The following is a 12,649-nucleotide window of genomic DNA, read 5'->3' on the forward strand; positions in this document are numbered from 1 at the left end:
ACCCTACTCGTCCTGAACAGATGCAAGTAAGTGGCAAATTTGAAAACACTTTAAAATAACCATTGTATGGTTATTTGCCTATAGGTAAATTTATTACAGGTACCCATAGACTTAGTTCATCCAGAATTGATGCAGTTTACCTATTTTGAAACTGCAGCAGGTTTTAGCACAGGTGCTCCATAAGCACACTTTTAAGCAGCACTTTTTTACCTACTTTATATATAGTACAAACTATGCATGATATTAGTCTAAAGCCAGAAAGCTCATGATTTACCTTATGGTTCATTGGGCTGGGCCCCAGCAGAGTCAACAGTGTCAGCACTCATAAAAGACAATATTAGCCTGATTTTTAAGGTAGCCATTGAAGAGGTCTAACATGCTCTGAGCATGGAAGCTGAAGTCATCAAGGGTGAGATCTGAAGTTGTGGGAAATGTGAGGAGAGGGGAAATGATAAAGCCAGGAGCCAGAGTCTGAGAGGGAGGCTGTTTTGGTGGCTGGTAGATAACAGCAACATGAAGGGAGAGAAGAGAGAAAGAGTTGAATGCAGTAGTCTTCAAAAGAGGAAAAATAATGGGAAGGGAAAGTGATTTGGATATTGAAAATGACAAGTGCTGGAAAATTGAAAAAAACTTGTGCCTACACTGATCTGGTTCAGGGCAAAGACTAAGAATGACTAACTGCAGAAGCATTAGTAGATGAAAGGTTGTATATCTCTGGTAGAGCCAGATGCTGAAGGGAGTAAGATATGCAGAGGTCATAAATGGTTGTGATCATTTTAATAGGATACATCCATATAGATATGGGGTAGACCTTCCAGAGATGAGGAGAGAAGATAAAAGAAGAAACATATGAGCAAATTTTTAGAAATGGTAGTTGGAGGAAATAGCACGGATGCATGTGAAAAAATGAAGAGGATCAGGTAGAGTAAGGAACAAGGTTGGAATAAATGTCATTAGAGCAGAATTAGGACAATATGAATATGAGACCTATGAAAAGGGGAAGGGGAGCAGCCAGTTAATGAGTATTTAGAAGGGGTAGGGGTACCAAAGAAAGAGAAATAGAGCCAGCAGTGGAAAGGAAGGTCAAAGTATAAAGGGAGAAAGTTTCTCTAAGAAAGTTATATTGAGGTAAGGGTAAAAGAAGAGAGGATAGAGCTGCATTAGTCTGAAGTCAGGGTAGATTTGCACTTTATAGATTAACTCCAGTGTGTCAAACATATGGCCTACAGGCTGAACCTGGCCCCTGGAGCCCCATTATCCAGCCCCCTGTGTTGCCCCCGTTCTGAGTTGACCCAAACTGTTTCCGCAGGCAGGGCCTAAGAACTGTGCTTCAGCCAGTGCTCGTTCCAGCCACTGGGAACCACACTGCACGTGGAACCTGCCCCAGGGTCTCCAGGATATGCCCTGCATGTGGCTCTGCTCCCATCAGTCTGGGACCTGTGCTGCACGTGGTGCCCGCAGGTGCCACATGTAATACCGGTCCTAGACTGACTGGAGCAGGGACTGCATATGGTACAGTTCTGGACCAGTTGCTGGGGCCACTGCATGCAGTGTGCTGTGCAGCATATCACTTACTGTAGCTCAATGGTCTTCAACCTTTTTAAGTAGGAGGTCACCTTTGGCATTTAAAAGCAACCCAAGATCTCCCATATGCTGGCTCCCCCCGCTCCCATCCCCTCAGCAAGTAAGTCTGTGGGCAGGGAAGGGGGGGGCAGATTGAGGCAGAGGGAGTGAAAATGTATTTGGGGGCGTGGCCCACTCAGCCGGGGCCCCGCTTAACTTACCCCTACTCCTGTCCGTCACTGTGGGGACCTCGATCTAGCCCCGCCCATTCCCTCCCCCACGGACTTCCCTGTTGGGCTGGGGCACACATGTGCATGCACACGGGCACTCAGCTCCCCACCCCAGCCTCTGATCGACTCCAAGAGGCTTTGAGATCTACCACAAGAGGCTCCAAGATCTGTTGGTGGGTCAAGATCCCCTGGTTGATGACCACTGCTCTAGGTACTCCAGGATTTATGCTGCACACAGCATCAATTCCGGCCACTCCAGGATCCTCAGCACCTGCCCCAGCTGCTTCAGGACTTGCACTGCATGCAGCAAAAATCCCAGAATGGAGATTGCAGGCACTAGATCCAGCATGGGGGTGGGGAGGGAGTCTGGGGTCCTTGCGCCCACTGGCCCAATCTGGCTCATGGACCAGTCCTGGTCATTCATCTGCCCCACAAAACCAGATAAGATTGACATCCTTCAATTAATTAAATCAGACATGTATAGCATAAGTATTTATGTGCCCTACCTCACTTCAAAGATGACAATATGTGATGAGGTGACTACTACAAGATCACTAAAGCTAATACTATGCAGTAAAGTTCTGATTTAGTTAGTCTATAAGGTACAAGATTGAAACAAGCCATTGACCTTGAATTATTTTTTTATATATATATAATATATATATATATATAAGCTCTAACAAATACTTGGACAGGAACTATGTTCATTTGACAGATTCTGATCCTTATGAACTATATTATATAACCCTTAATTTATTTATTTACACAAATAAATAAATGACTATGTCATTAACTTATTTTCCTTTGGTCAAAATGGGATCATTATGAATATTCAGCTATATTAGTCTCCGCTTAACCAGCTAGTATCCTTTCCATGCTATTGCACTGCACTTTCCTTGTGATTGATTTTTGTAGTCTCTTTGTCCCACATTTTCCTTGTAATTTCCTTGTGATTTGATTTTTTTTTTTTTTTTTTTTTTTTTTTTTTTTATAGCCTCCTTGTCCCATGTTTTCCTTTCCTCTTGTTATTTGATCCACCACTCTGAGTGAAATACTTTTGCATATAGCTTTCCTTTGAGAGAGGGGAGTGTACAAAGCACTGCACATTTCTATCCTTGCATACTTTGGTATACCTATTATTTGAAGTAAAGGGAGTGTCAGAATATAGAACCTGCCTCCCTGAAGTTTCATGAACATAAGACTTATTTTATGAAGATTGTTCTCTTATTCTGTGGATGTGTATATAAGTTATGTCTCATCATTTCAATAATCCTTTTTACAGATGGAAAAACATTTATTTGTGTAAATAAATATACTGATTTACAACTGCCTTTGTGTAGGCTGAATTCCTCACCAACTGAAGCTAAAAAAGTACAAGTAAACATCAACAACAATTAGTTGATATTCTTTAGAAATGTTTTAAAAATAATTTAACATTGATCTTCCTGAAAGCTGCTGCTACTTTGCCTCTCAAATAAAGGTTTTACTCACAAATTCATTGTTCATTGAACATTTTCTGAAGAATATTTCCAGTGTAAAAAAGTAGGTTTATTTTTACCTAGATCAGAGCAATGGACAACTCTCATGTAGCACTGGCATCCAAAAGGGCATACTGGAAATATATCAAAAGGAATGAGCGGTAGAATTGGTTCTCTAGTTGGAAATAGAGAGTTATCGTCGTCATCATCATCATCTGCATCTTCCATGTCTTGAAGCATCATGTTCTTTAATGTAAAATATGAAGGGCCAATGAGAGGTTTAGCAGAGCATAAAGCGAAGAAGAGAAGCAGCACATATTCTTTCATGTCTTCTCAAGGAGGATAACGAATCTTTGAAAAAATTAACAAAATATAGCTTAAGTTAGAAAGTGTAAAACTGTAAATAACTGCATTATACCTTTAGCTTAACTCACTTCATTCTTTGGCCATAATCAGAGATGCTCTTGTTTGAAAAATGCTCTGGAATTGTTGATGCTGATGCCACGTTTCTGTAGTTTATTGAGCTCAGTTAAGAAGTTAATTAGATTTTGAAGAACAATAGCACTGGCTTTAAATTTCTAAGAGAAAGATAATATAAAAGAGCTCCATAATAAAACTTCTTATAAGGACTTGGAATTGCATTCCAGGTTACCAGAGAGAACATGTTTTTAAAACTTGGCTATGTATGTATAATTGTATCTTTCAGGACAAAAACAAATTATTAATTGATTTATTGGTATATAAAATGTGGCCATTATAACTCTCTAAACTTTTGCTGATGTTTGAAAAATAAAACATAGCTGAGTTTTCAGTCCCCATCCATGAAAGACCCCTTTTAACACTGTAATGGCATATAAGGAAACAGATGATCTTTGCAACAGGGGCCTATATGGTACAGGTTTGCCTGGGTTACAAACTTCAGGTGCATCTGAAAATGAACTGAAGCCAACAGCACATTCCTTGGAACTGATCTAATATGCATCTGTTTATCTGTTTTGCTGTACAGATTGATTTAGGGCAGTGATTCTAAACCTTTTTAGACTCCAGGCATCCCTCAGAAAATGCCAGCTCTCATATTTTACTCATTTTTTGACTGTGGAAAAATAATGGAACAGTTCTTTTGTGAAGAACTCAGACCACCAGACATCAGAATTTTTGTGACCAAAAGAATTTCTATTTACAATTTCTTGGTTGATCTTGTGGACTATGCAGGTGTTTACACACCTAATGTCGCTAATATTGCATAGCATCCTGTGAGACCCTTAAAAGGATTTTGTGGCACCCTGGTGGAGAATTGCTGATCTAGGGACTCCACATAGACAACAGAGGTTTTGCCGACAAAATATGTGCTTGATACCATTAATGTGGGCAGTAGTGTTCTGCATTAACTACAACTTCAGAGTCGTCTTGGTATAGTTCCATGTGTCAGTTCAGTCTAGAAGTCAGAAAGATGTTGGATCAGTTGGACTACCTTTACCTCAGAGAAGTGATTAGGAAAATGTCAGTTTAAAAAGAATATTTTTTATCCCCAGCTATTTAGAAAACCAAAAGAAGTTACAAGTTCCCTACCACCTCAGAAAAGACTTCTGTCATGGAAAACGGAAACAGTATCTTACTGTGCCTATGAATAATATACCATTCATCTTTTCTTGGTATACTTACTATTAGAGTGCTCTTACCCACACTCCTTCATTAATCATTAGGGCAAGGGTTCTTAACTTTTTTTGAGTCAGGGCACCTCTCCCTAACTTTTTTGAATTTGGCAGCAACTCATTTGAGAGCCACTGTTGTGCTGCTACAACTTACCTCATTGGTTCTCAACTAGGTCCATGAGGAAAGGCTGAAAAAAGACAGGGTTACTTAGTCTGGAAAAGAAAAGACTGAGGGAACTGACTTGGATAACAGTTTTTAAATACCTGAGGGATAATTACAGAGAGGATGCAGATATTTTTTTTTCTCTGTGGCTGTAGGAACAGTACTAGGAACAGTGGTCGCAAGATTCAGCAGAGGAAATATAGGTTGGAGATTAGGAAAAATGTCCATATTATGGGTGCGTCCAGATGTGCATGGATGTTTTGTTCCCCAGGGACAAATAGTAGCAGTGCACCTGGTGCATGACACGTTACCCCAGGGGTGGTAGGAGAGGCTAGGGCCAACTTCCCCTTACCTGGGGGCCTCCTGGATGGTAGCCAGGGCCATCCCTGGGGGGGGGGGGGGGGGCAAATTGGGGTGACTGCCCTGGGCCCCGCACTTTGGGGGGCCATGCGGAGCTGGGCAGAGCAGCGGCAGCATGGAGCTGGGCGAAGCGGTGGCTCTGCATCCACCCACTTGCTACCCCTCCTCCCCATCACCGCTGCTGATGGCGGCAGTAGCTTCTTTGGGTCTGGGATCAGAGCGGGGGGGGGGGGGTCCTGCATGGGCTGATTTGCCCTGGGGCCCCACACCCTGCTCAGGTTGCCTCTGCTAGCAGCTGCAGCTCATCTCTGGGCGGCCTGGCTTTGCTTTTTAGCAGCGAATGCTGCCTGAGCAGGTGCTGCTCCGATTTTTCTTTTTGCGGCTATTTTTTTGACTGGTGGATATCCAGGGATCAAAAATACCCACAGGAAAAAAACCCATGCGCACTCGGGCAGCGTGGCCTTGCAGCGCAGAGAACACCAGACTGTGTGGTATGCGGTGCTGCAAACGTGCTTGTGGTGCCACATACCGCACAACCGTGCTTGTCTAGACACGCCCTATGAGGGTGGTCAAGCATTTCAGTTGGCTATCTAGAGAAGTTGTGGAATCCTCAAACATTTACAAGAGCAAGTTAGACACATTTAGTTGGGGTGGTTTAAAGCAGGGTAGATGTGCACCTTATAGACTTTTGTGTGTGGCATTCAGCAGATTGGGAGGGGACAGGCAGCACAGTGGCAGTAAGACAGGGAGCAGAAAGCAAAACATCAGGTCAGGCAGGAAGCACAGGGTAGGATGCAGAATGCAAAAGAGTAGCTTGGTCAGGGTGCACAGAGCATGGAGCAGAAATCTGAGCAGTAGATCCGATATGGAAAGGTATCAGAGTGACTCTTGGAGAAAGCTTGGGCCTAATTTGTTGCAACTCTGCCAGAAAGCGTGGCCCCCACTGTTATAACCTAAATCAGAGATGTATCCACTTTTGTAAGCGACGGCTTGCTTCATCAGATGCTGTGAAGGGACTGCAAGAAGCAGAACTTCTAAATAAAAAGCAGTATTTAGTATGCACTAGGTGTGTCTAAACAAGATGCTTTACTGCACAGTAGACTGCTCTACTGCACAATAAAGTGTTAGTGTCTACATGTGCGCACCATTTACTGCAAGGAAATTAGTCCATTGCACAGTTAGCTACTACCTATAAATACAGGTAGCAAAGTAAACATGCAGTAAATACTGTGCAATAACACATGCAGACGCTGCCTAGGAGAAAACTTGCTCCTGGTCACCCTAACACTAGGGGCCACAGGGAATGGTGAACTCCCCCAGACCTGATGCTGTTCAGCTCCCAGCTTCTCCCAGTAGTGCCTGGATGGGGTAGCTTTCTGCCTCCCCCTCCTCTCCCCCAGGAGTTGGGAGCTAAGCAGCACCAAGACCATAGACGACTGGTAGGGGGTGCCCAGGGGAGCATGTGCACCCCCTGACAGGGCTGGTGCCCTCCCTGATGGCCAACACTGATGCCATCAGCAGGGCCGGTGCCCCCCTTGACAGGGCCACCACTGCCATCAGCAGCTTCTGCGGGTGCTCACCAGCCCCCTCCCTGCTGCCAGTGCTGCTGGTGGTTCCTGTGGGTCCTAACCAGCCCTGCCCTCACCCAGAGTAAGGTAGAAGTAGATTTGTTCCCAACAAGGGGCATGTGTAGACGTGCTCCCAAGGAAGGCTTACTGCACAGTATTGTACTGTGCAGTAAGCCTTAATAGCACATGTAGACATGCCCAAACAGTAGGAAAGGGGGAGGAAAGAGGAGGGCAGGATCAGATGAATGAATCTCAGATGTTATAATCCATATTATTTTGGTCTAGTAATGATGTAGTCTGGATTGATGCAGGAGCACAGCTGGCACTTAGGTCTGCTGCCTTGATGAAAATAGGAATTATGTAGTCAGTTGCTGGAGACATGCCATTTGAAGTTGCAGGGGGCTGTTCATAATCTAACAGACACTTGACTCCCATGGCTACCTTGAGATGATTGTCATTTTCCAGGAGGGGTTGGGAGTCATTAATAATGTGTCTGAAGTGTTCAAGTTGAGACCTGTAGGTGATAAACAGAGGGATTCTGTTGTCTTTGTCCCAGGGTTGTTGGTATTGTAGCAGTTTTAGAGAGGGGTCTGAGTCTGGCTCTGTTAATTTGAGTTTGCTATGGCTTTAGGATTGTATTGCAAGTATAGGAATCCTTGCTTCAGATCCTTAAGCGTGCATCCTGGTCAGTGGGATCAGAGAAAATATGGCTGTAATGTAGAGCTTAGCTGTAGAGGATGGTTTTAGTGGTATGTTTAGACCAAACCAGCTGCTGTGGAGGTCACTGTAGCAGTTGATTGTTTTTCAATACAATGTGGTGGTGATGTGGCCATTGGAAACTCTTACAGTGCTTTCTAAAAAACAACTTTGTTGGTTGGAGTATTCCAGAGGCAGTTTGGAGGCGTGGAAGTTGTTTAAGTCGTGGTGGAATTTCTCTAGAGTTTCAAATTTCTTTCTGTAAAATTGGGATTATTTTCTAAGTAAGTTATCTGGGTTCCTGGGAGGTGAAGTATTGATCTCATCATTATATGGACATGTAGGAAGGAATCTGTAGAATCTCTTCTGTTGCAAAGTACTCAGAGGGCGCCTATATGCACAAAGGAGCTGCTCTGAGGTGCTGGAATTCCAGTGCCTCAAAACAGACTCAATCAAGTCTGTGAGAGCGTGGCAATTACCAGACAAGGCAGTGATTTAATTAGAGCAACTCTTAGAGTCGCTCTAATTAAAGCGCCACTGTCCCACCCCTGGGCCATGTGTGAAAGTGCCCAGAAAGACTACAACAGATCAGAATGTTTTTAACACTATGGATTCCTATTTAAAATCTCTAGGTTCATCTTATGAACTATGCCTGCACACCTGACAATTCTACCATTACATGGCATGCTAGGTTACCCTTGAAAGGAGCTTAAAGCACTCCAGAATTCTGCATCACACTGGTTGAGAATCACTGAGTTAATCTGTTGGATGCATACCTACCCTGCCTTCCACCTGATTTCAGACTAACATGGCTAACTACCTCTTCCTGTGATGGTTTAGACAGGGATGATACTGTTGGAGTAGATGACCTTGTGAGGTCCCTTCCAGGCCAACTTTCTTATGATTCTATTTAGTCCAAAAGCGTCCAGTAGGATGTTGCTCCAGCCCTTCCTATATATGACGACCACAAAGCATCCCCTAATAACATATTACAAGGTTAGGGTCCTTACTCCAATAAAACTTAAAACATAGTTCAGTGAATCATGCCTTTCTCTAGCATGTGTTTAAGTGGAATACACTGAACTACTGTCCATCCAACAGGTATTGTAAGCAAATTAAAAACTCAAAAGGGAGAAGGAAGGTCAAGGCACAAAATTCTAAAGGTTGTAGCCAAATAGTGACATTTTATTCAAGGACTGCTAAGACCGATGAAGATCCTGGTTTTCTCTGTTTAAAATCCAAAACTCTCTTATTAAAAAAATTTAAAAATTCTCTGATTTAAAAACCCCAAATCTGCTTTTTTTTTTTTTTTGCGATTTTAAAATGAAATGCTAAAATATATATAAGTATCAGTTGAACACAATGTTTTATTGATATATTTACAATTTTAAAGCAATTTGGAAGTCTACCAGTGCCTCAATCATGATAATAAAATAAATTCTAAATACCTATATGTTTTGGCATTTGATTTTGGTATTTGTATCGTGGTAAATTAGACCTTCCCCTGACCCCCTTCGCTCACCAGGACCCATGGTACAGCTGTGGCTATGTGTTTCCCCCACCCTGGTCCCCCTGCTGCTTTGTGTTGCTGAGCAGCCCTGATATGCCAGTGCCCTGCCCCTGCTCATGCTGTTGCCCCTCACTCCCAACCACAGCCCTCCCACCCCTTCTTCCCTGCCAGTGCCCCTCACTCCCAAACCACAGTCTCCCACTCCCCTTCCAGCCCTGTTGGTGCCTCTCACTCCCAACCCACAGTCCCCCACCCCCCAAACCCTGCTGGTGCCCCTCACTTCTGACCCACTGCCCCCTCACCCCCAGGCCTCGAACCCCCAGTGTGTGAGGAAGGAGGTGGGTGTGTGGAGGATGGGGGATGTGCTGCAGGCAACACAGAGGGGACAGTGGGCACAGGGACATGGGTGATGTGTTAGGAGAGCAGGAGGGCATGTGCCTCTCCAGATTTCTGTGCCCATAGTGGGGCACAGAGCTGCAGCCTCACCGGACCAGCTCTGGACAGAAGCCACCTCCGCGGCCCAGCGAGCAAGATCTGGTGTGGGAGGGAGCAGTGCACTGCCATGGCTGCCAAAGTGAGTCACCCCTGCCTGCCCGTCAGCAGCAGGGAGCACAACTCCACACCGCTGCACCTCACCTTGGCGGCCACAGTGGCTCAGCACTCTGTCCCACACCAGGGCCTGCCTTCTGAGCAGCACCATTAGCTACTACACAGAGCATGCGCACATACATGTGGTGCCCCCCTGCCCCCTGTGTCCTGCTCCCTCCAGCTGCAAGCAGCTCCTTATAGGAACTCTGCCAGCCTGCAAGGGGAAACCCACAGTTTCACATGATTTTCTCCTTTAAAGGAGAAAATCCATGTTTTGCTCTGTTTTTTCCATGGCAAACAGAAAACCCAGATCCCTGCTGATGATCAATTGCCTATCATCTTTTGCCTGAGGCAGCATTGCAACTACTGAGATATCCTAGTGTTGGTTTGTAAACTAGTGAGCAAAGATTTATGGCCAATGGTATCAAAAGGGTGAGCATGGAGAGCTAAGCTCTCTACTTTCTTAAAAATGAGATAATTAGCTAGTGAAGCTAAATCATCTTATTTTTTGCCCAGGTTAAAAAGCATGGGTCAGGAAAATTTGAAAATTTCATTTTGTTTCTGTATGGACTGTTTAGTAGTCCTGCTCATAAAAACTAATGGTCAAAAAAGTGAGTGAACATAATTTCTTGAGATTTGCTTAACTGACCATTTAAGATAACTTGTACCTTTTCCCCCCCAAAAAGACAGAAGTATTGTCAACTGTAAACCTTAAACCACTTTATTGAAAACAACAAAAAATTATATGTGCTAAGTCCATGGCTGGAACTCCTTCTGGTTCAAATGAGAAACCTTATAGCAACATTGCCCTTCCCACCCCAATCAATTAGTTATTATGCTAGGAGAATATGGATGGTTGTATATCAGAGTAATGGATTATTTAGTCCAATGGTCTTCTCTCTGACAGTAGACATTAGCAGATGCTTCATAATAGATCATTTTTGAGTAGTAGTTATGAAGTGGTGTCTACTATTGATACAGATTAGATACTGTGCAAGTAGCTAATTTTTTTAGGAACCACTCAGACTGGCTCACTGAGGAAGAGGGAGAAATCTTTCACAGTGAGTGAAAAGTATTTAATAGTTAGAAAATAGAAACTATTTGGATTAATCAACCACATAAAAGGTTTCTGCTGATCAAGATTTTGTAAATGTATGAGTTGATAAAGGTGAGATAATAGATTTTCTCTTGAGTATTAGCCATGAGATAGAATTCTAAAAATCTGTACCATTTTTACTCAGAATATGATGTTCACCACTGGCTCTCTAGTTTCATTATTGCAGATTTTATTTAATGTAGGTCTAATATACCCTAAAGTGTGATCTGTGACAATTGTGGGTATCAAGAGAACAATTCAAAGGGCAAACAACTATGATACAGAGTTATTATCAAATTATTGTTAGCATTTTTAGAAGTCTCTCATACAATTGAAAGCCAGTTTGGTTCAACATTCTTAGCAGGTGAAAAGGGTGCTCCTCTCCAGTACTGGGGACAGCACTGGAATATAGGAGGCTATATTTTGGCTTTAAATGTTTGCTTACTATGAGACTTAATTCAGGAAACAGGGTATATCCTGCTGTATACCGTTGTATAACCCAAGAAGGACTGTTGTAAACTCTATTGTGCATATCCTGTTTATAAATTAATCTCTGTTTGAGACATCATTTCTTTTTGGAAATGTTGAACGGATGTAAATTCTTGTTTGATCGCCTAATTAAGTGCTTGTTTACCAATTTATGGCTAAAGAATCTCTTAGTGCAGGCATTTTGCCATTGGTGCTTTTCTTATTATGGGAAAACATGGTTTTGTTTCTTTAGTTCCACTTTTGTGTTTTTTGCTTCTTTACATTTACTTTATGAGACTCTTTTATCATTTGTCTGATATAGGGTTCTCAGTACTATTAAAAAGATGTGTAGTCCTTAACTTCTATTGGGATTTACTACATAAATCCTAAAGAATATAAAAAAAATCAGCAGCAGCAGAATTTAAAAGTGAGATCTGTAAATCTTTAAAATTACATGAGTTTTTCCCTTTCAAAGGAAATCCAAACCACTGCCCACATGCCTATGTACTTGTTATTTACTTCAATCTTCTGAGCACCATCTCTTGTACTATAGCACTAGACAATCTCCAAACAGAATCTTTACAAATATTTGTCATTATATGTTCAAAGAATGTCCTATTTGAACGCTTCTAGAAAAAAATCATATTTTCATATTTAAACCTATGCAACAAGCTTTTAAGTACCTCCTGCTGAAAACACTTCATAAAGCAGGCATTAAGTTAGCTTTATAATGAAAATCGATATAAATCAATCAGATCAAATAAATAGTCTGATTAAGGGTTACGGTCCAGATCCACAAAGGGTCGTCTTAGTTGCTGAGAGGTGGGTTTCAAAACAGCCAGCACATTAAGCAAAGAGAATTCCTTAGCAAGCCAATAGGAAATGCTAAAGAAAGAGAAAAGTGTCTGTCAGGACTTGTGTGTCTAACTGCAGTCCTGAACTAGGACCCTTTTGATACTAGCAACCTGGGTGCTGGCTAGGCTGGTATAAGAGCATCGCTGTTCCTGTTAAAGTTGGGCTGTTGTCAACAAGATTCATGGAGCTGGAAACAGAAAATAAGTATGTCCTAGGGTGAGGGGAGGGGAAATCCTGGTTTTTCTCTCTCCCTCAGGAGCTTTTTATGTAGTTTGCATTAGTCAATGGATAAAATGGAGAAACAATATTTGTAGCCAACAGCAGCTGGACCCATGTCCTGGTGAGCAAATGGAGCAGGGGAAGCTCTGATTTTTTCCATGTTAAAATACTCAAAATCAAATGCCAACATTTGCAAGCACTGG

General features: G+C 42.7%; 2 protein-coding genes across 6 annotated transcripts in view; one reads left to right on the forward strand and one right to left on the reverse strand.

Moving 5' to 3' along the window:
- Positions 1-12,649, forward strand: part of CENPP (centromere protein P) — a 296,268-nt gene that overhangs the window by 162,044 nt on the left and 121,575 nt on the right. The window lies entirely within an intron of this gene.
- The window catches only part of ASPN (asporin), a 56,069-nt gene that overhangs the window by 37,694 nt on the left and 5,726 nt on the right, over positions 1-12,649 (reverse strand). Inside the window, exon 2 of one of the 2 annotated variants that reach the window (XM_019477362.2) lies at positions 3,352-3,517. In XM_019477362.2, coding sequence (XP_019332907.1) covers positions 3,352-3,514 — 163 coding nt within the window. In that variant the 5' untranslated portion in view covers positions 3,515-3,517. Of the gene's footprint in view, positions 1-3,351; positions 3,623-12,649 lie in introns of both variants that reach the window. The other variant, XM_006261120.4, reaches the window with a different exon arrangement.

This window comes from Alligator mississippiensis, chromosome 12, assembly GCF_030867095.1.
Source record: "Alligator mississippiensis isolate rAllMis1 chromosome 12, rAllMis1, whole genome shotgun sequence".
NCBI lineage: Eukaryota > Metazoa > Chordata > Crocodylia > Alligatoridae > Alligator > Alligator mississippiensis.